This window comes from Nelumbo nucifera, chromosome 4, assembly GCF_055504915.1.
Source record: "Nelumbo nucifera cultivar China Antique chromosome 4, China Antique-T2T, whole genome shotgun sequence".
NCBI lineage: Eukaryota > Viridiplantae > Streptophyta > Magnoliopsida > Proteales > Nelumbonaceae > Nelumbo > Nelumbo nucifera.
In genome coordinates, this window is record NC_142652.1 from 67420871 (window position 1) to 67445080 (window position 24210).

The 24210-nt window shown below is 40.7% G+C and overlaps 1 protein-coding gene across 4 annotated transcripts in view; it reads left to right on the top strand.

The window, feature by feature from the left end:
- Nucleotides 1–24210, top strand: part of LOC104585594 (5'-3' exonuclease family protein) — a 76065-nt gene that overhangs the window by 43928 nt on the left and 7927 nt on the right. For all 4 annotated transcript variants that reach the window (XM_010242529.3, XM_010242531.3, XM_019200522.2 and 1 more), the window contains 8 exons: nt 7604–7669; nt 8559–8609; nt 8699–8818; nt 8895–8979; nt 21544–21625; nt 23796–23910; nt 23997–24053; nt 24161–24207. In XM_010242529.3, the coding sequence (XP_010240831.1) occupies nt 7604–7669; nt 8559–8609; nt 8699–8818; nt 8895–8979; nt 21544–21625; nt 23796–23910; nt 23997–24053; nt 24161–24207 (623 nt within the window). The remainder of the gene's footprint in view (nt 1–7603; nt 7670–8558; nt 8610–8698; nt 8819–8894; nt 8980–21543; nt 21626–23795; nt 23911–23996; nt 24054–24160; nt 24208–24210) is intronic.

Below are 24210 nucleotides of genomic sequence, written 5' to 3' on the forward strand. Positions count from 1 at the left end.
TGCCGGCAGTCGATTTCAACCGTTGAAATTTGTTTTGCAAAATATAATTATATAGAGATATACATATATATATTATGGTTTCAAAATGTTTGCAAAAGGTTTTAATTCTCGGGATCCATGTGAGTAGAGAGTGCAGCACTGTACTTTGCAGCCGAGGGAGAGGTCCTCTCTTGTTGGGCAGTGTTTGATCATTATGGGCTGAGAGGTTAAGTGTAAGACCATTGAGGGTAATACCTGATGGGCTAATCTTGCATCTGCCCACAGTCATTGGGTTTTTATAAGGTGGCTTGACCCAGAGACCATTTAGTGTAAATGTTGGGCCCAATAAGAGCCCATGGTGATGGACTCAGGAGTTAACTGTCTCTTACAGTGAATTCGGCCAAGCCTTGTAACAAAGGCTGGGCTGAACCCATGTGGCTGATGTGTAGATCAATGTTTGGGTTCCACACAATACAAGGATATCCAATTGGGCAATAATTTGGAGGATAAGTGAGAATATGGACTTAATGAACCTAAAGCCCAATTCGAACTGGCTTAATGAGATTAATTAAAGAGGGGCGGTTCTGGGATTTAGATCAACAAATAGGATAAGGGGTTGTCCCTAATTAGATTAGGAGGGCTGATCTTTATCTGCAGATAAGATAAGGGATTATCCTTATCTCTTAAAGAGAGTCCAAATCCAAATACAAAATTTGGATTTGGAAACTCCTAATGGGATTAGGAGAACCTCTCTTTAAGGCTATAAATAGAGGAGTAGGGCGAGCCTCCAGTTAATCCATCAGTCTGCTGATTTAAGAGAGTAGATAGCATACAGTTTGACTGCTTCTATCTTTTGCTCTTGCTCTCTCCTGCTATTGCCGCCATACCAGTTCGATCTCCATTGTGGGAGCGATCAAGATGGGTTCTTGATATTACCTTTTGGCAGAAAAGGTAATCAGAAGTCGTACTCACTGTCCCTCCATTAGATTCTTGCTGAAGAATCAGGTTCTTGCTGAAGAGCCATCCTACTGATTTTGCTTCATCCTGCACCGTGTCATCTTCGGTGGGAGCAGCTTTTGGATCTTTCCTTGGGCGTGAACACCTTCATTGGAGGTTATTGTTACTTCGTATTAGGTATAACCCTCCACTCCCTTTTGGCTTTAGATCTTGTCTGGTTTAGTTTCAAGATTGATCATTGAAAATGCAGTTTTCTAAAATAGGGAATGTGATTCCCACGTGGGCGAGAGAAATTTTTGAATTTTTACCCAACCTACCTGCAGGGTTCGGCCATCCTTATGATGGATCTCTCATCCCTTCAAGGCTAACTTGTGAAACCTACGAGCCGTGGAACTTAAGGTTGTAGGGATCGAGCCTGAACACTTGCCGCGTGCCTTTGAAGTCCACTCAAAAGATTCTTGGTACACGGTCTGGTTAGCCTCAGAAGCTGAGCGTCACTCTGGGGAAGACGAACAGAGGTTGAAGAAGCTGACGAGTATGTAGGTTGGTGTACACGTGGCCTTCAGGGATTGGCGGTAATGCTAGTTGCGCGTGGGCGAGTGAAAGAGGAAGGGGAACAATCGTAGGGGTGCCCCAAGTCTCGAAGCCTTCCTATTAAGGCTATTAATTCAAAATTTTTTGAAGTTGGGGCGCTTTTAGAGGGTGGCCCGTCCTATGTTGACGTGGCTAGAAGGGTAAGGTTTAGGGAATCTCCCTTAAGAAGACTGTTTTTGAACCAGCCTTAATGAAGACTGAGCCGGCTGGTTCATTCGGTGTGCGTTGAAGGTCTCCGGGTGGCTTATTAAGAGGCCCACGTGACAACTTAAGTCATCACGTGGGGCGGGGTAAGCTTGATCTTGCAGGTTCGACTGTGAAGGGGCTTAGAAGGCGAGAATGACAGAAGGAAGCCGACCTCTGAGTTGGGTACGACGGCCGACCGGCGACGATTAGAAAAACCACCTTTCGAATCACCAAAACCTGCGCTATTTGCAAAACAGAGTAGAAGTGAAGGAAGAGGCTGACCAAGGATGGATTAGTTGCGGTTCAAATTCTGATAGTGATGAAAACTCAGAAGCTTGTGAGAGTTTAGGTAGTGCGGAAGACGAAGATCTTTCAGAGGAACAAAATAGGGATTTTTTCAACCTGGATCTCTTGTTCATTGGGGGAGGAAAAGGAGGTGGGGGAGGTGCTTATGAATAAAAGTCCTTCATGCAACAAAGAAGATCTTAACCTAAATTCGGCTGAGCCCCTCCCAAGTTTTAGTGCTTTGCAAGAGGCTGAAATGGAGGTTGCTCGGGCTTTCTCATAGCTGAACAAGAGTACTGCACAGAGAAATACATACTTGGGTTCAAAAAGAGGTCTTTGTGTTGATTTAGCGACAAGGATTAATTTTCCCCAATCCGGAGAGATGGTGTGCTCCAAGTTTTCAAAAAAAGGAAGTGACAATCACTTGTCCTCCTTTGCCTTCTCCTCACATCCCTCAGTTGGCCTCAGGTAAATCCTTCAACTTTGTCAATTCAGTTTTTTCTACTGATGAGTGCTCTGTATCCCTTGTTCCAAATTCTCCTCTTAACCAAGAGTCGGAGGCCTGTGATTAGAAAGCCACAGTGAGTCTACAAGGGGAGGAAGTGGGTGAGAAATCTTGCAGAGAGACAAAAATTTGGGAAATCATTGAGAAGTTAATGGGTGAAGTGGAGAGGAAGGAATTGCAGAGAGGGAGTATAGAGGAGACAGAAAGGGCTGTTGGTGGAGGTAATGAGTGAAGGAATGAGAAGATTTGTAGGAGTGAGGAGAGTGCAATAATAGAAAAAGAGGTAACCCGTGGAGAAGAGTCGGTTGTAGAGTTTGTGAAAAAGTTGGGGTGCAAGCTGAAAAATCCGAATGACCTAAAAGCCTATATGCAAAAAAAAAGAGGACAACAAGATGAAGAAGAGAAAGTTGAATGAAGTGGAGAGATTGAAAAGAGATATTGAGGGGGATAAGAAGTTTGAGGTGAAAGGGGGATAAAAGAAAAGGGTATAAATAGATTTTAGAGGAGTTAGGGTTGAGGTTAAAAGTTTAAAATGAGAATTCTAAGTTGGAATGTGAGGGGATTGGGCAACATTAGGAAGACAACAACAATTAAAGAGGTGATTAAGAAGTTTAACCCGGATGTGGTAATGCTTCAGGAGTCCAAAAGAATGGATTTTGACTGCAGATGGGCAAGGAGTGTGTGGAGATCTATGGGAATAAAGAGGGTGGCTGCTCTCTCGTGGGGTTCCTTAGGTGGGATTGTGACTTTGTGGAAAGAAGAATTACTAGTAAGTGTGGAGGAGTTAATAGGAGATCATTCTGTCTCCCTAGAGTTCAGACAGGTGGATGATGGGTATGAATGGGTACTAACAAATGTGTATGGCCCCAATGATTGTAGGTAGAGGGAGAAATTATGGGAAGAATTGAGTGATATTAGAGGCCTATGGGAAGGACCTTGGGTTGTGGGAGGGGATTTTAATGTAGTGAGATTTATAGAGGAAACTAACAACCCTAGATAGAGAGTGACAACAAGTATGAGGAAGTTCAACCAATTTGTGGACTCTTTTGAACTAAAAGAACTTCGATTCCTAAATAATAACTTCACTTGGTCCAACCTTCAATCCAGGCCAATTTGCTCTAAGCTAGATAGATTTTTGTTCTCAACAGATTGGGAGGAACATCGGGGTAATCTAACTTCTAGGGCTCTTCCAAGACTTACTTCAGACCATTGGCCTATAGTGTTGGGTAAGGAGGATTTAAGAGGTGATGATTCTACCCCATTTAAGTTTGAAAACATGTGGTTGACTCATACGGGTTTCATTGAGAAGATCAGAGAGTGGTGGGAGCAATCTAATCTGGTAGTAGAATGGGAGGGAATGAGGTTCCATGAGAAACTCCAATTCCTAAAATCACAATTAAAGGAGTGTAATAGGCTGGAGTTTGGAAGAATAGAAGAGAGAAAACAAGTTTTGATGGAGTAGATTGAGGATTTGGACCAGAAGGAAGAGAGAGGTTCCTTTGGAGAGGAAGAAAGGAAGTTGAGATGAGTTTTGAGGAGGCAATTGGAGGACATTCTGGTTAAGGAGGAAATTAGTTGGTGGCAAACATCCAGGTGTAAGTGGCTAAAGGAGGGAGATAGAAACACAAGGTTTTTTCATTCAGTGGCAAATGAGAGGAGAAAAAAGAATTTCATCTCTAAATTGGAAGTTGATGGAGCAATTTTGTCCCACCCGGTAGAAATTATAGAGGCCTAGTAAACCATTTCAAATCTATATTTAGAAGGCCTTTGAATGGGAGAGTGTGGTTGGAGGGTTTGGATTGGCCGACTTTAAGTGCAGAGAGGAGAGAATGGTTAGAAAAGAGTTTTGATATGGAGGAGATAAAGGAAGCAATATTCTTAATGGATAGGACAAAAGCTCCGGGTCCAAATGGCTTCACAATAGCCTTCTACCAGGATTGTTGGGATATTTTGGAGAACAATCTTAGATAAGTTTTTGAGGAGTTCCACAGAAGGGGAATAATAAATCCGGGTTTGAACTCAACTTTCATTGCTTTGTTCCCAAAGAAGAAAGAGGCATCACAACCAAAGGATTTTAGACCTATCAGTCTGGTGACTAGCTTGTACAAAACTATTGCAAAAGTGATGTCTCTTAGGATAAAGAAGGTGCTTCCCTCTATTATTGCTTCCAACCAAGGTGCTTTTGTGAAGGGAAGACAGATCACTGATCAGATCGTCATTGCAAATGAGAGCTTGGAGAGCTTTAGGAAGTTGAAGAAGAAGGGAGTGGTTTGCAAATTGGATTTGGAGAAGGCTTATGACCTTGTTGATTGGTCTTTCTTGTTGGAGGTTTTGAGGAGTTTTGGTTTTGGAGACAGGTGGTGTAAATGGATCTGGGGCTGTGTCAGGACTTATCATTATTCTATCTTGGTGAATGGAACTGTGGTTGACTACTTTCCTGCTTTGAGAGGTCTAAGACAAGGAGATCCTCTTTCCCCTTTTCTTTTCACCCTGATTGTTGATGTACTTGGGAGATTGATCCATAGAGCAGACTCGAGGAATCTGATACGAGGGTGGAGAGCTCCTCGAGTTGTTTTTTTTGTTGGGAAATGTTCCTGGAAAGAATAAACACATTTGACTTACTTTAGAGAAAGAGACCCAACTATTGTCTACTTCCTAATAGATGTGCTCTTTGTAAAGCAGATGGGGACTCTGGCTACCACCTCATGGTCTCTTGTAAGGTTACTAAAACTGTATGGGAGTGGGTTTTCTCCCGCTTTGGGTGTTCTTGGAATCCGTCGGAGAGTGTCCAAAGCTTGTTCTCTCCTTTTTTTAGATGGCCTAAGAAGCAAGGGAAGACTATGTGGAGGAGTATTAGGGCAGCTGTGTGCTGGTCACTATGGGAAGAAAGAAATTCACGTATTTTTTCAGACAAGGAAAAAACCCTGGAAGAACTGTCAGACCTAATCCTGTTAAGGGCTGTCCGCTGGCTAAAATCTTTGGAGTTGTTTTCAGACTTTCCTATGGATGACTTGCTAAGAAATTGGAAAGAGATTGCTTCCACTGCTAGGTGCAAGAGGACTCTTTGTCCCTCTAGGTCCTCTCTCCCCTTGGGTGTTATAAAATTGAATTTTGATGGCAGTAGTGTAAGGAATCCAGGGCCCTTTGGGATTGGAGGAGTTTTCAGGAATGAGGAAGGGCATGTTATTGCTTTGTTCTCTGGCCCTATTGGAGAAGGTGACTCTTAGGGCTGAGATCCTTGCAGTGCTTGAAGGAATTCAAAGAGCAAAGGAATTTAATACTGGCCATTTGATCTTGGAAGGTGATTCGAAGGTGGTGGTTAGCTGGTTGAAGAAAGAGGACAGTGGATTGTGGAACTATAACAATGAAAGGAAACAATTCTTATTGCTGAGTAGGGACATTGAGATACAATACAGCTGGGTGAAGAGGAGTGCCAACTCATTTGCGGATGGGTTGGCCAAGCAAGGGGTGAATAGGGAGTCTGTCTTTTGGGCTAGTTTTTAATTTTTTCTCTTTGTATTCTCTTTGTATTTTGTTATTGGGGAGCTAAGATATTTTATCTACCCTCTTGTATCCATAATCCCTCTTTTTTTTTTTTTTTAAATTAATGAAGCTGTTGTTATTGATAAAAAAAGATAAAGGAAAAAATATTATTGAAATAAAAAAGAAGATACAAGGAAGGTGATAAACAATCACTCTAGAGAAAGACCAACCCAATGAGAAATCCCAGAGAGGCATAAACAAACCCAAACAAACAGAACCAAAGCCAAACAAAGTTTAAACCGAACTAGATATAACCCCTAAACAAACATTAATAGAAACAAGACAAAAAACGACAAAAGAAACCCAGAACATCCTAGCCAGCCCAACGCCCACAGTACCCCAGTAAGACACCCAACTTCATACTGGAACTCCAAACACTTAAACTCTTTTTTTTTTTTTGATCAGCTCCAAACACCTTAATTCTTCTTCTCAGTTTTTGAGTACAATCTTCTTGTCGTCTTTGACTATTTTGTTTTGGGTTTTTTGATGAGCTTGTTAGGCCCAACACCAAATAGATCACCTTTTAACCTCGTGAAAACCTTAGAAATTGGGATCTGCTGTTGAGTTCTTTTATTCTTTTGAGTTTTGAATCTTTTGACTGTATTTAGAGTTCCCACGGTTTATTCAGACTTCCCCACAGACTTTTGATCCCTATCTGAAACCACCGCCCCCTCAACCTCTCCTTCTGGCTCCTTGGTGATCTCCCTGCAACTTTCGGCATTCGCTTCCATCTCTTGCATTGTGAGTTATCGCAATTACAATTAACTACTGGAGCTACTGTATTTTCGTTATTCCTGATTGTATCCTCCGCAGACCTGAATGCTTCCTTTGCAAGTTCTTCCCCTCCTAGGAAAAACAGATCCAGAGTTTTGCTGACTTTCACTCCCATATTCACTGCTTTCTTGATGTCACAAGTCTTTTCTACTATATGGGTCTCATCAATCATCAGTTCAGACTCACTTTCCTCCCCTGATTCCACTTCCATCCCCTCCTCTCTATTCTCCTCTAATGGGATATATTTTTTCCTTTTATATGTTTTAACCTCCCCTCAATTTTACCATCTTCACCTGATTCCGCTTCCATCCACATGTTTAAGACTATTGCAGTAACCATTTTGGGGATATTGCTTCTGCATTTCAGGATTTTGATTGGTAGTGAGAAGAATTACTCTACATTCCATGAAAAACAACGACTATTCATATGATCGTGTAGGCATGGTGGCTACTGCAAATTTGATATTTTTCTCTCATAATGATAGAGTGCAATACAAATTTTTTGATTATTAACTGTTAAATTTTATTAGTTATAGAAAAAAGAATGTAAGTATACCAAAGATCCCTGGTAGCCCCTGCTACCAACCCAAATATACCCTTATGCTAAGATTATAGTTGGCAAGGTCTCCATTTGGTTACCCCCAATGCATGTTGGTCCTGTGTGCTCTTCCTTGGTTAGCATGTCTGAACAATACAAACTTTACAAAGGATCTGAATAGATTTTAGAGAAATGAAATGGTTACTTGTGCAGATGAGAGCTTGTGGTGTTTGTTTTCTGCAGGTAACAAAGCAGCACAATGAAGACTGCAAGAAACTTCTAAGACTCATGGGTGTACCTGTAATTGAGGTGATGTACTTAATTAACTCATTGCCCCTTTTTATTGGTAACTGTTAGCTTTTTTCTTAGATAAAAATGAAGAATGGTTTATGTAAATCATGCCAAGCATCCCAAATTTTTACGCTAGTATCTGCCACCTAACCCTTCTCTTTTTGTCTATTTACAATTCAACATTCATTCTCCAATAATCTCTAAAATAGATGAGACAAATTTTACTCCTTTTGGGTTAGCATCAGCCAAATTGTTTGCTTATGTATGAACCCAAGAGAAGTTACTTTCTATTTCTCTTGCCATAGCTCTTATTTCCCTCACAGTGCACCTATATCGTCGTGATCCTTGACTGTCGTTCTTTAACTGACCCACTACCATTCTATCATCTCTTACTTTCAGTGATCTTTCCAGCCAGAGTCCTTGTAACACTACTAGTATCTCAGCTCTTGTATTGTAGAGTTCCCATAGCCTATGGGTCCTGAGTAAATTGCTAACCGGCATCATTGCAAAATGCAAAGAGATTGTGGATTTGGATGTCATGCTATTGACGAGGAGGCTACCCATTAGCAATTTCTAAGGATGTCATCCTTAGAAAATGGATAAAAAATGTAGCACTTTCATTGAGATGCTTTCAATGATTGCTCGTTTTTTAGAATGTGTATTTCCATTAAGAATTTTGCTACTCCAATCTTTCCATGTTGTCCCAAGAACTATTGTGCTTATTCATCAATCATCACCACATAACCTAATTGCCCTTGTTGGGTTTGTCAGTGGTGCTTGTATGCAAAAATGTTCCTTCTTGTTGATGAGTTTTCTTTTTTTAATTCATTTTTGTTTTTAATTGTATATGTTGAGCATTCATCTTTGCTCCATAACATAATGTTTCATTTCTTTTTGTGTTCTCTAGGCACCATCGGAAGCAGAGGCCGAGTGTGCTGCACTTTGCAAAAATGGGAAGGCATGCATCCTATATGATTATCACAATTTTGGATTTACTTATGGTATTTGATATAGTAGGAGTTTATGTTAGATCTTTTGATGTTTTAGGTCTATGCTGTGGCTTCTGAAGACATGGATTCCCTAACTTTTGGAGCTCCCAGGTTTCTTCGTCATTTAATGGATCCAAGCTCAAGAAAAACACCTGTGATGCAATTTGAGGTTTCAAAGGTGCATACAACATAGAAAAATATCACTGATTGGTTAAAATTTAAATTGATTGCCTCTTGTTCTGCTTTTGTTTCAGATTTTGGAGGAGCTAAACCTCTCTATGGACCAATTTATTGATTTGTGCATTCTTTGTGGGTGTGATTATTGTGACAGTATTCGAGGTATGATGTGATTCTTATGCTTATAAGTTGGTAAAATGATGCTAATTTTCTGTTTATCACCTCTATGGTTCTGTTTGTGGTTATCAAGGGTGCATGTATGGTTATTACTCTGACAGTAATTGAGTTTATGCATATGATGCATATACTAAAAAAAGGAAAGAACCAATAGGAACTAAATCAGTTTTCCAATTCCTACACTAATTTACTGATCATAAAAATTCCTACACTAATTTCAGAATTTTTGGTTGATATTGGTATTGTTTGTTTTTTTTTTGTATTTATTTTCTAGTTGCTTGTGTCTTTAAGAATGGGGTTTTAAGTTTTCCATAAATTTACTGTTATTTCGAAATTACTATTTATGGTAACTTTTGGACTTACTGTTCATAGCAATTCTCATAATTACTATGCTTAGTAAACTCGTGATTTACTATTTTTAGTAAATTCTGGTGTCTTTACATTAAACCAGTTTTACTAGGATTAGGAAAGTGTTGTTAGAGTTGTTTAGGTCCTTCAGGAGTTAGTCTTTGTTTAAGTGTCCCTATAGGTCACCAGTGGATTTGTCTTAGTTTTGAAGCAAGTAGAGGTTGATTTGGGTCAGTTTTGTAATCTAAAGGGTTGTTTGGCAACATGGTTTGTTTTGTTTTTGAAAACAATAACAACTGCCACATGAGCAAAATTATATTATTTTTACTGGTATGGCAGTTGTTTGTTTTCAAAAACAAAAGCAACCATGTTGTCAAACACCGCCTAAATTGTAGTCTAAGTCGAGTCTATAGATAGAATCATTATAATTTTGGTTGTTGCTAGGAAATTCTCTTTTTTTTCCCTCCTCTCTCTCTCTAGCACTTCTTTCAATTGATCTATCTCTTTGCTATTTAGTAGTTACCATAACAACAATAGTTCTTCTCTTTCTTATAATTTCTTGCTTATTCTTAGACAGCAAGCTGTCTACTTGTTCTTTCATCTATTTTCTTCATCCTTAATCTACCAAAGCCCCCCTTAACCCACAAAGCCCACCGCCAGATCTGGAATTTGTAGGACCTCTACCCCTCTTACCTCAGTATATCAGTTGGCGAAGGGATGTTAGTTTTCAGGTTTTCACCTCTATGGTTCTGTTTATGGTTATCACGAGTTCATGTATCATTACTGTGACAATAATTGATGTGTGATGGACTTTTTATGTGTGATCAATCAGTGAAAAAAATTCCTTGAAAATGAAATTAAATTTCACTATTAAGGAAAGAGGGAACAACAATTGTTGTGCTTCAACGACTTTTTTTTTTTATATTGACAATATTATCAGGAATTGGCAGTTGGTGACATCCTTATCCACAAGAGCGAACATCACTACTATCCCTTGGTTGCGTCCAGCCCTTAAATCCATGAAAATAAATTGAGGTAAAAACTGGATAGACACCTACTCTTTATCTAGGGGGTTGTGACATACTCCCTGCACTTGTTTACTTGTTTTGCAACAAAGGCCTCCTGTACTTTTGGGTTTCAGTACTTAGCCCCTTGCCATTACCATTCTCAGTTATATACATGGACCCATGTGACTGTCATGTAGAGGTTTATACATTTTTAAAACCCCAAACTGCCTTGATTTTATTTTTTAAGACTCTTTTTCCCTTTTAACTTAATTTTTCTAAAACACTAATGTTTACATGCTTCTCTCAACAAAGGCTGGTACTCGGGGGGTGTTTTTCGGATTTTGAGAGAGGGGGGAAAGTTGGTCAATGGGATTTTGGTTCCCATTGACCAAGAATCCCATGTTCTTTTTTCAGATTTATGTGGGGACCAGGGAAAGTTTATTTTCCTAGGTATCACTTATCGGGTAAGTGATACCCATCTCCTAGGTGGGTAAATAACTTTCCCACCTAGGGGGAAAGTTGCCAACACTTGAATGGGACAAAAATGCCCTTTTTAATAATAGATTTTTACGGCTAAAATGGTCATTGCCTTATTTACATGAGAAATAAAAGAACATGGGTAAATGCACTTACCCAGGTAAGTGTTTCCCAGGAAAAACTTACCCAGGTAATTGCATTTACCCGGGTAAGTAACTTACCAAAAAGCGAACGGGGCCTTGGTGGTAACTCATGCCTTTCATGGAAGTTCTGATGAACAAGCAGTTCATCTTTAATCCCTTGAATGAGCATTTGATCATTAAACTTTGTTCTTTACAATGGGTGGTTTTGTAATTTTCTTTATTGTTACTTTTGGTCCAATGCACAATTTGGTGATTGCAGTTTCACTGTTAATCCCATTAACTAATCAGGGGCAAAGTGTGGGATTCTAGAAGTATCGGGGAGGCTCTTTGTTGCAAAACAAAGTTTGGGGGGCTAAATCTCACAACCCTTTAAGTACAGGGTGGGTGTTTGTTATTTACCCTAAATTTTAATAGGTGCATTTCCAAATTATATTTTGAGAGATGCTAGTTTAGAAAATATAAGAACTTTAGGATTAGGTGGTTCATTCAAAGATGCTATTAGGCGACATGCTAGCCCTATTTTCAGGACCTATAAGGTCATGGTGGCTCAATTTGAGCTGAACTTTTCGCAGTTAGTCATGGGCCAAGACTGGCTATCTAGCTATATTAATTTCATGGTGGAAGGAGACTTGATTGTAATTGTGTGGCAGCTCATAAGAGATTGGATAGATTCTTGGAAATATAGGAGTATTATGAGAAAAATCAATGAACTGGTAGAAGAGCTGCGTTTTGTTTATAAGTGGATTTTATTTTTTGAAAAAAGGTAAAGTTTGATTGTTTATAAGTGGATTTTGAGATCTGCCAATTTCTTGGCTTATGTGTTGGCTAAATAGGGAGTAACAAGAAGCCGGTTGTACTGGGTTAGTACCCTAGGAAAGGGTTGTTTAAATTGTATGAAGGGCTAAGGCTAATGGAAAAAAGCGGTACTAGGCATACATTTATGATAATGAATTCTTTCTAAACATTCTAATAAACCATTTTGATGGTTACTGATCTAGAAATTGGAAAGAGGAAAAAAATCAATGTTTTTAACGATATAAAGGCAGTTATTGTCAACATCTATGGTATAATGTTGGTCACCTTAGGTATAAATGATGTCAACTATTGACTCAGATTGTGGGCCATGCTTCGAAGACAAAGTTCATCAATAATGCTGGAGAATTCTCTATGAAGCATCGTTTCAAATTAAGGGCTTCAAACAAGAGAAAATTCAAGCAATCTCGAAGTTTTAGGTGCACATTTCAGTTTGAAAGCTTTGGGAAGGGGCTTTGGAGTTTGAGAGCTGAGATTGCTCGTGAAGTATTTCAGAAGAGTAATCAATGTGGAAGATTCATTGAACTTCTTAATCTAAGAGAACACTGCGATGAAAGGAAAAAGGAGAAGACAAGTCCTAATCAGCAAGCTGGGAAGTTTATTTCTTTTGGTGATTTCGTTGTCACAGACATTGGAATCTGGAGGAGGTCCAAGTGGTTGTTTGTTCAGAAGATTCAGAAGGTCAGAAGGAAGGAAGGGAGGTGGTTTCTAGGGAAGTAGCGAAGGAGTTAGCGAGGTGGGAAGGGGAGGACAAGGAAGCAATGTTAGGTAGGTCTGGCTGTGGAGGGGACAACGCTAAGAGTGTGACTACTGAACACGGCGATGAGGTTGTGTGAGAGGCTTCGGACAAGAATGACAAAACTAACTCATCTCTAGACTGCGAGTATTACCAAAAGTTTGAAATTTCAGTTGGTAGGATTGGAGTACATCTAGGGTGGAGAAGAGTTGTGAACAAGGAAGGTGCTGTAGGACCTATTGAAGGAGCGAAAAAAGCCAGAGAGACAAGCAAGTGTCGCCTTGTCCATGTGTCTAAGGTTTTCTCGAGGCTTAAAGACGATTTGATTGGGCAGGTCCTTCCAACAAATATAAGAGAGTGTACAAAAGGAAGAGGTTAAGTTGGGGGGGGGCTTCAAGTTGTCGTAGGGGAGATAAAGTCGACCCTGACAAAAGAAGGGCCAGAGGTTAGACCGGGGTCAGGGGATAAGAAGGAAGAGGGAGATCAAGTCGATGAGAGTAGCCTTACTTTGTCTCAACAAGTTGATAAAGATGGGGAGAAAGTGGAGATTAAGACCTTGGTGGACAGGGAGGTTAGAGTTGGCAGGAGTTTAAGGCTATTCTTTTGGGGAGGTGAAGAGTTCACTAGAAGAGCTTTAGAAAAATTTGAAATGAGTAAAAGGAAAGAGAAATTGAAGAAGATGCTGTGGTGAAAAGAAGAAAAAGTTTGGGATGAGGAAGATGGCGGGTAGTAGGACGAGTCATTTGATCCTGAAGACTAACCAATGTATGAGGCAGGGGGTTCTCAATCTTTCTTTTTGTTAGTTTTGTCTCTTTGAAAGCATTGCTGTATGGAGGGGGGGGGGTTCTCAGTATTTCTTTTTGTTAGTGCTGTAATCTGCTTTTTATTTTATCAATAATTTTTTTTTTCTTTTATTCTTCAAAAAAACTCCTACGTGTTGGTGATGAGTATCATAATGGGCCTTCATCCTTGACTGGGCCTAGATAGATTGGCCTTGAGAATTTTCTGGATCTCATCTTGGGCAGTTAGTGTGGCTTCTATTTCAGCAGCTTTAGTGGCTCCCAACTCATAGGGGAGTATAGGGGGTGGATCATGTCCATACAATGCTTTGAATGGAGTCATGCCGGTGGCTGACTGATTGGTCGTGTTGCACCAATGCTCAGCCCTTGGGAGCCGGTGAGCCCACTACTTGGGCTGTTCCCCTGCAAAGCAATGCAAATAAGCTTCCGGACATTTGAGAACCTCTGTCTGCACATCAGTTTGCGGGTGATAATTGGTGGATGGAACAACTTGGTACCATGCAGCAGGAAATATTCCCTCCAGAAGTGGCTGTGGAAGGAGGGGTCTCAATTAGAAACAATGGACTTGGGGGTCCCATGCAGCTTGGCCATGTCCTTTACAGACACTTCAACCACCATGGCAGCAGTGTATGGGTGAGGCAGAGTTGAAAAGTGTTCATACTTCATTATCCGGTCAACCACCACCAGAATCACTAATTTTCCAGCTGAACGAGGTAGACATGTAATGAAGTCCATGGAGATTTCTTCCCATACCAAATCTGGAATTCTGAGCGGTTGCAAAATCCTAACAGGCGATTGGGCTTGGTATTTCTACTGTTGGCATACCCCACATTCAGCAATATGCTGTTGGACATCCCAACACATACCTGGCCAGTAATAAACTAATAATGGCTTCCTAAGCGCTTAAGAGTGCGCAAAACTCTTGAGTGTCCCCCAGACTGGAATCATGAAAAAGCTTCATCAGATCGGGGATATGGGCTGAATTGGAGGAAATCATGAAACACCCCTTGAATAACAAGTCTGGCCCAATAGCAGTGTACACGCTTATCTTGGCCGGTTTTTCTTGAACCTGGTTTCTAATCAACTGGAGTATGGGATCTTTCCTCGACTCTTTGCCGGATGGCTTCAAACAAAGGGTAGGTTGGTTCTGAGCAAGTGAGCTGGGCCAGTTCTTTCACCCAGGAGAGAGCATTGGCCACTTGGTTAGTGATGCTTGGTTTGTACTCAATTCGATAATCAAAGCCCATTAACTTGCTGAGCCACTTCTGCTGCTTCGGAGTGTGAACCCATTGCTCTAGGAGGTATTTGAGGCTCCTTTGGTCAGTTTTGATGACAAATTGCCAGGTTAGCAAATAGGCCCTCCACTTTTGGATGACTAACGCAATGGCCACCAGCTCCTTCACATATGTAGACTGGGCCTGGTGAGTAGAAGATAAGGCCTTACTGAAATAGGCCAAGGGCCTTCCCTGCCATATTAGTACTGCCCCCACACCCATACCAGAGGCGTCAAATTCAAGTTCAAAAGGTTGGGAGAAGTCTGGGAGGGTCAAAACAGGTGTAGTGATCGTAGCCTTGAGTGCACCAAAAGCCTTCTAAGCTTCCTCATCCCACATGAATGAATCTTTCTTTAAGAGGCGGGTAAGGGGTGTGGCTATGAGCCCGTAACCTTGAATGTACCGCCTGTAGTAGCTCGTGAGTCCTGGAAAGCCTCACAAGGCCATCACCGAAGTGGGCCTTGGCCAATCTTGGATGACCACCACTTTCTCTTGGTCAGTTGTGACCCTCCCCTCATGTACTTTGTGCCCCAAATAGTGGATTCTGCTCTGGCCAAAAGAGCACTTAGAGAGCTTTGCATACAGATGGTTTCCGCGCAGAACTGATAATACCTGTTGCAAGTGCTCTAGGTGGGTGTGGGCCTGCCAATCTGGGCTATAGATGTGGATGTCATCGAAAAATGCCAGCACAAACCGTCTCAAGTATGGTCTAAACAGGTTATTCATGATAAATTGGAAGGTGGAGGGGGCATTCATAAGCCTAAGTGGCATGACCAAGAATTCATAGTGGCCATCATGGGTTTGAAAAGCAGTTTTGGGTATGTCCTCTGGGTACAACCATATCTGATGATACCCTGAATGTAAGTCCTGTTTGGAATACACTCTTGCAGACCCCAACTCGTCCAAGAGTTCATCAATAATGGGGATGGGATACTCGTCCATCCTTCTTTTTGACTAATAGGACGGGAGAGGAGAAGGGATTGGTGCTGGTTTGAATGTAGCCCTTGTGCAGGAGTTCGGTAACAGCCTTCTCAATTTCCATTTTTTGAAAGTAGGTGTATCTATAGTGTTAGGCATTAGTTGTGAGGGGAATTTGGTGGTCTTGGGCTTGGGTAGGGGTAGTGCGATGCACTCTCCAAAAATGTCCTTGAATTGGGTCAGCAAATCTTAGAGAGCCTATTGGTGGGTGAAGTGGGGGAAGGCTTCATCGAGGTTATCAAGAGTGGGGGAAGTGGGTTATAAGTCCAAGTACATAAATAGGGGCTGGCATGAGGATTTAGAGGCCTAAGCTAGGGTGTTTAGGGGTGCCGGATGCAGACCTGTAAGTGGCAAGGTACCTCATTGTTGGTGAAATCTTGGTGAAATCCATGGTCATATTATTCCAATCACATAGCACTAGACCAAGGCTACATAGCCATTGCACACCTAAGCAAGGTTCAAAAAATCAACACGTATCGGCCGATACGTATCGTATTGGGAGCACCTCGATATGCCCCTATAGAGGGTGTATCGAGGTTTTGACCGGTTTAGGGGGTGGAGGAACCATAAACCGCCCCTTGAACCGGATTTGAAAAAAAAAAGTTAAAAAAAGTACCAATATTGCTGCCCAATACGCCCCTACCAGCGTATCAGGCGTATCAATATTTAGAACCTTGCCCCTAAGATAAAATCAAGACCATAGAATTCCAGGGGGTGATGAAGTTCAATGTTGACCTACTCTCGATGAGAATAGCTATGGGCATTCTAAAGGGTGCAAGTCTACCTAGAATTTTTGTCCTTGGATGGAGAGGCATTCGTTCTTGCAGATACTGTCACATGTAATTTTTTGTCCATTGGCCACATGAACTAAAAAAGAGGAAGTGGGTTGGAGTATCATACCAAGTTCTTTGGCCATGAGGCAGGTGATGAAGTTCATTGTTGACCCACTCTCAATGAGAATAGCTATGGGCCTTCCTAGCAAATTGCCTATGACTCGCATGGCTTGCATAGAACCTATTCCTATCAGAGCATGGAGGGAGATATCAACTTCTTGGTTAGGGCCCACCGGATTGACTTCCCCATCTGTGGGTATGAAGGGGTCCACATCAGGGGTTTCATCATCTAGTTACAAGTGGTATTGGGCCTTGCACTTGTGGCCCAACCCAAGCTTATCATTGCAATTGTAGCATAGACCTTTTTCGCATTAGGCTTCGACCCATGAAAGGCTCTTAAAAGGTACAATGGGACGAGGTAAGCGGGCCTTGTGGGCTCAAACACAGGCTTATGGACCACCAGTTCAGCCTTAGGAGGGTTCTTCAAGATTGGGCTGATGGAGTAGTCAATCCTCCTCATTTGGTCTAACCGTTCTTGTAGTTTGGCCATGCCCACTGCTGCCATGACTGTCAACAGTTGTAACGCCTTAACCTCCAAGCATATATCATCTCTTAATTCCCTAATGAAACAACCCACCAGTACTGTTTCTAGCCACCTGAAAACATGAGAAGATAGACATTCAAATTCCAGTTGATACTCCATCACTCTTCCAGTTTGTTTCAGCTTGGTAAGTTGCTCGTTATAGTTCACAAATGTAGTAGGGCCTCAATGAACTCTGGCCCACCTGCGGTTGGGAGTGTTAGACAGTTATGCCCTTAGCTCCAATCAGATTGATGTACTTATTGACCATTATTGTAAATGAATGAAGTACATAATTGATTCATGTTATTATGGTGTGTTTTTGTGTAATACCCTTAAATTGGACACTAATGAGACTCGTGTTAGTTTAGAATCTTCACAGCCGTTGGATAGACTTGGAGAGGTTTATCCTACCAAGGCTGACACTAAAGTGCTGCCAAGAAGGTTGGGGTGGCTTGTCTCAACTGCCAGGGTGAGACCTGAAGTGCATGTAGTGTGGGTTTGATTGAAACTCCGAACCGGACCATTTTCCAGTTATGCCCTGGGCCTTGGAGACAGATGGGCAAAACTGGAAAGTTACACCTAACCCCTAGACTCGATTATGGTACTACACTAGGTGTTGGATTGAACTGTCTTTAATATGCCAATCAGTGAGATCCTTAGCAGGGGTCAAAACCTGGGTATGTTGGGGCAGTCTGAGAATTCACCTGAGTGTGTGATCATAGTGACAGAATCAACCCCTTTGTCAGACAAAGTGAATGGCTGGGGAATGCACTCTCTCTAATGGAAACCTAAACTACCCTCAGTTGATTTCAAACTTGTTGAGATTTGTTTTTGCAAAATATATTTATATAGAGATATACATATATATTATGGTTTCACAAAATGTTTGTATAAGGTTTTAATTCCCGGGATCCATGTGAGTAGAGAGTGCAACACTGTACCTTGTAGCTGAGAGAGAGGTCCTCTCTTGTCGGGCAATATTTGATAATTATGGGCTGAGAGGTTAAGTGTAAGACCATTTAGGTTTTTTACCTGATGGGCTAATCTCACATAAGTCCATAGTCCTTGGGCCTTCATAAGGTGGCTGGACTCAGGGACCATTTAGTGTAAATGTGGGGCCTGGTAAGAGCCCATACTGATGGGCTCAGGGGTTCACTGTCTTCAGTAGTGAATTCGGCCAGGCCTTGTAACAAAGGCTAGGTTGAACCCAATGGCTTTTGTGGAGATCAATGCTAGGGTCCCACGCCATACAAAGAGAGCCAAACTAGCCAGTATTTAAAAGGGAAAGTGAGACATTTGACTTAATGGGCTTAAAGCCCATTTTGAACTGGGTTTAAGTGATTTAATTAAATGGGGTGAATTAGGTTTATAATCTAATTAGGATCAGCAAGAGGATAAGATATGTCTTATCCACATAAGAGTCCAGATCCAAATATCAGATTTGGATCAAGTTAGTTGATCCAAAGAAGGTTATAAATAAGTGGGCGAATTCCTCAGTTTAAGCAAATTCAACATTCTACAGTTTTCTCCCTTAGCTCTTGCCGCCCCTACCCAGTTCGATCTCCATTCTTGGAATTGATCAAGGTTAGATCTTGATATTATTTCTTGCTAGAAGAAACAATCTGAAGTCGTGCTCACACCCTACGTGATTCTTGTTGAAGATTTGGGGTTCTTGCTGAAGAACCTCCTTGATGATCCTGCCTCACCATAAGCTGTCATATTTAGTGGAGGTGGGTTTTGGTGACTTCTTTGGGCGTGAACACCTACATTGGGAGTTACTTACGTTGATTTCGTATCGGGTATACCCATTTCCCTCTTTTGGTTTCAGATCTGGTCCGGTTTGTTTCAAGAATGAACCTTGAAAAATGCAATTTTTCTAAATTAGGGACCCAGATGGGAGAAAGAAATTTTTGAAATTTCGCCCAGCCACCCTGCATGGTTCGACCATCCATATGATGGATCTCCCATGCCTTCAGGGAGTGGCGTTACCATTGAAACTAGAGGATCACATCACCGTCTAAATGGATGGAAGCGAGTGACACTCACTGGTGTGAAGGGATTTTGCGGTATTCAAAATACTAATTGGCCTTGAAGATCCAGGGGATGGGATCTCGCCTAAATACTTTGGAAAATCTATTTGGGTTACCTTGCTTGGAAGTGGTGCGCCGCCCCTCCCCTCGTGGTAGTTCCAGTTTTCCATCTCACCATCTCAATGACTGGACTCCCTCCTCTGTTGTTGGTAGGCCATGGCAGACATGGGGGTCCTGAAGTTCCTTCAGCTCAGTGACCACCTGGTGCAAATCCAATTCAATCTGATTGACCCACTCGTTGTCTATAGTAGTTCATGTCGGTGGCATTGGAAGCGGTAGCCTGCCTCTGATACCAACTGGTAGGAACCGCCTACCACGGTAGCCTCTTCGAGGGAGACTTGCCTCTTGAGAGCAAAGAAGATAGAGGAAGAAGAAAGGTTTCTATTCATGTCTTTATTACAAAATTGGGAGCCTTTTATACTGGCTCAGGTGGCTCAATGTGAGAATCAGATATTCCCATGTGCAGAGGTAACTAACTCTGGGATTAGATCTGCTGCCATGGCTGCTGGTCCCCTCTGTCTTATAACGAACTGTTGCGAAATGGGTGGCTTTGTAACTGGATTATTGGGGGCTCTTGGGCTTGGGCATGGTAGGCTGAAGTGGCTGCAACACAAGTTCTCTGCCAAAGTGTTGGTTGATCTTGAGATCCATCTAAATGAGATCTTCACTTTGGAAGCCAGGGCCTTTGCCTTGAGCATGATGCAAAAGTGCCCAGGTTCTTGTTTGCCACCTTTAGACCATGGACTATCCAAAGAGCAAAGGAATTGAATATCAGGAGGCTGATCAATGAAGGTGATTCAAAGTTGGTAGTGGGCTGGCTGCAAAAGGAGGAGATTGGTTGGTGGAACCATGTTAATGAGAGAAGAAAAGAGGTGCTAATTCTTTTGCTGATCCTTTTGGCAAAAAAAGGGGTGGGAAGAGAGCAACTTTTCTGGGCTGTGTTGTATTTAGTTTAATCAGTTATCATCTCGGAGAGAGTTAAGAGAGTTTACCTCACCTTTGTGTTCTCTTGTATCTTTTATTTATTTTTAATGAAAATTTACTGTTATTGATTAAATAAAAGAATTCCCACCCCACCTTCACCAGCTATGATCCAATGGAAACCATCAATAAGGGGCCCTGAAGTATGGCCTTCATATCTGCACAAACTCAATAGATAAATCCAATAGGACATAAATTAAGCTAATGCAATCTCTTTGAGTCTTTCTTCTCAAAAAAAAAAAACTCTTTTGAGTCTCTTGTTGCATCCCTGGAAGATCTTCCCATTATAAAAAAGTTCTTATGTTTTATCAAAAAAATTCTAGGTCTGTTATGTGTAGGTGGAGTTTTAGGGACCACTTTGGTGACATTGTACTTAGTCTTTTGGGGACGGAAGACCTAGTTTTTTGGGAAAGGGCTTCGGACTTGTCAGATTTTGCTCCTAGGGAATTGCTGGCAGTTGTGGCATAGGCTGCAATGGGCACCAAAAAAATAATACTTTTGATGGACGCTGTCTTGGAAATCAAGGTCTGTTATGTGTAGGTGGAGTTTTAGGGACCTCTTTGGTGACATTGTACTTGGTTTTCTGAGGACGGCAGGCAAAAAAAGCATCAGTGAAGGTACAACTTCTTGCATATTGCATTAGTCCAAGACTTAAAGCTGGCACATGCCTTGGCTTGGAAAGGGTTGCTCATGAAGGGGGATAACCATGTGGTGGTTGGGTGCATCTTAACAAGAGTTGAAGGCCCATTGATCCAATGTTTTAAAAACCAATCTGGAGACAGAACTGTTTTTCCATCTGTATTGCAGGTCAGCGATTCAACTGTTTGGGTCAAATGGGCCCAAAAATTTACCTGAGGGAAAATTTTTGTGGGCCCTACAGTCCCTGCAAAAAAACGTGGGGAGCTTGGTCAACTTCTCCATTGACCAACTTCCCCCTCCCTTTTACAGTGTAAAAGAACAGGCCTTCAAGCTTAACCAATATGGTTCTCAGTGTTGTTTCTGATAAAAATATGTCCAATTATACAAATGCAAACATGGATACATGCTTTCTGACATGTAGATGGTCAAATTTACTTTGTAATGTTGTCTGCAAATTACTTACACTATTTTAGTTTATCAACATTTTACTTGTTTTACCATGTATTGTACCCAAAAAAATATGTATAATTGCAGATTATTGACAAAAAATGGAACAGAGGTTGCATGACAAAATGCATAAAAAAGAAATAAACTTCGATAGGGATAATAATTGTAGATTATGCATTTTTCACATCCTACTAGCAAGTTTTAATAATCTAGTTATCTGATTACTTTTTAGAATTTTCAGTTGTTTGGTTGTGTTTATAGCATTTCCATCATAAAGACATGAGCTATCTCTCTGGTACTTCAATTTCCTTCTACCATATACAAATGGTTCATCTGAAGTTATTGCAATTTACTTTGTTTGTGAAATATCACATTTTTGTTAAACCTGTACATCAACCAGGTATCGGGGGACAGACTGCTTTGAAGCTCATTCGTCAACATGGTTCTATAGAGAATATAATAGAGAACATTAACAAAGAGAGGTGCTTCTCATCCTTTAATTCAAAATTTATTTGTTTAAAATATTCTACATGTATTTCTTATGGTTTAGTTTGAAATATTCTATTCTTTGAGATTTATGGTTTGGTGTATGTACAGATGCTCAAGTTTTGAGAACTATGATGGATGTGTTTTTGATGGTTGGGTGTTAAAAAGGGGTTGTTTTGTAATTGGTTTCTTGTCATCTTTTCATTTTCTTGTATACCACATGTACTTTTCCAGAAGGGGCCATTTCTCCATGCAATGGTTAAATATTAAATATTGATCTAAGTTATTTTCTTTAGTTAAGAAAGATAAGTAACTTCTCTTTGCTGATAAAAAAATATTAGGTTGACAAGCATTTAAACACAGGAACCTATAATCACTCTATAGTTTATAGGAATATCTTACCACAAACACAAGCACGGGTTTTACTAAAAACATCATACTCCCTTTCTGTTATTAAAAACATAGCTCTAGGCTTTAAGGTTGGCCAGACCATGGACTTATGACCGATGTTTTAATACTCAGACTGGACACAAAACTGGAATGCTTGCCGGGTCATGGGTCAAAAGGTTTGACTGCGAGTTGCATAAAAACCATATTTAATAGGTTTTGAAATTTATGGTGTAAGCATAAGTGGTGGCTAGATGGTTATGATATTGCTTTGTGATATAAATGACCAGGGTTCAAGTCTTGTTACTTGCCTTTTATTCCTTATATATGTGTGTGTGTATTTAATCAATAATATACATTAAAGATACATAAATTAGCACACAAAACATGATAGATAAACTTGCATGCTAACACATGTAATTAGGAGGTCTTTAGTTCAAATCTTTCTATTTGCATTTTAAAGTTCATAATGACTTGGTGACGACCTGGGCAGGTTGTAGAAAACTGGCTAGGTTGTTGAAACTCAGCTGGTTTTCAATGGTTTCCTCTGGTTTTTCAGAAAAATGAAAACCGGAATTCCTTCTGGTTCCTGGGTTGAATGGTCCGACCATTTGGTCTGGTCCTAGTCTTTCAACATAGGTTAGGACTAGGAAAACTCACAATTGCAATTCTACCATTAGTTTCCTTTGGCCAAAAGGACACTATAACTACTGTTCTACTTATCCAATAGCTATTAAAATTTAAACATTATTAAGACTATAGTGACATGACTCTTTAGGCCAGACTCTACTTGCTACAAATAAAATTACCAATATACTGTGGGGTCAATTCAGCCTAAATTTCCATGAATCACACTTTTGCCATATCAACACCTACAAATTGGATAGTTCTTGGTGTGGATGGCTAAATGATTTGCTTATTGGTTAAAGAATCAGGTGAAAACTAAAGAATTTGCTAGTTGTTTAGGGATTGAGTTGCAGATGAAGGATAGTAAGGCGCTATGCTAAAAGGTAACTGAGGTTTTGGTTGAAATTTAGGAATTACGGGTTTGATTAAAGGTTAAGAACTAGTTCTCAGGATGTTTGCAGAAAATTGGTGTGAGTTAAAAAAACTCTTGGGTTTTGAAGACATATCCAAACATGAGAAAAGTATTATGTAAATACATGTTATTTATAAACTACTTAACTGAAGGGCAGCCCAGTGCATGAGGCTCCCGCCAATGCGGGATCTGGTGAGGGGTAGATGTACGCTGCTTTACCCCTGCACATACAGAGAGGCTGTTTCCAATATTTGAACCATTGTCACCCAGGTCGCAATGGAGGAATCCAACCGTTGTGCTGAGGCCCACCCTCAATTATAATCTACTTAACTACAAAAACTAAATTTTGTAAATGGTTTAATGGAAAATTGCATCTTAGCTTCAGAAGAAATGACAAGCTTTGAATAGCATCCTGATGCACAGGGATTAAGAACCTAATCTTTAGCTCTGCATACACTTATGATGATCCAAATGGATTGCACACGTATCAATTATAAAACGGGACACGATTACTTATTTTCCCCAACTTAGATGTTTATATCTGCATCCCTGGTTGGCCACATAAGTGGTAAGCTTCAAAAATGCCTAGGTGGCTGCCTAGTTGATGTCTAGGTGATGCTTTGCAAAGGAAAATTAAAAAATAAAAAATTACCTCTAGATATTTTTGTTTTGTATTTTTCCTCACTTTTCCATGTCTTTCATTCTTTGCTAACGCCAGTCACTTTTGCCTGAATATGTAGGTATCAAATACCTGAGAATTGGCCTTATCTAGAGGCTCGACGTCTTTTTAAAGAACCTTTAGTATCCGCTGATGGTGAGCAATTAGAACTTAAATGGACTCCTCCGGACGAAGAGGTGAGTGCTAGGGTTTTTTCTATTGATTTTAATGATTTTCAACATTTTGTATTCTTAGAAGATTATCATTTTTTACCCATCTTTAGGGGCTCATAAACTTTCTGGTGAATGAAAATGGGTTCAATAATGATCGAGTCACAAAGGTAAGCTCTTCATTGGTTACACGTTTCTTAACTATATTTTCTGTCAGGTCCTATTGTAGATCAAAAACAAATGATCCATCATTTACATTTGTTTATATTTTGAATAGGCAATAGAGAAAATAAAAGCTGCCAAGAACAAGTCATCCCAGGGCCGGTA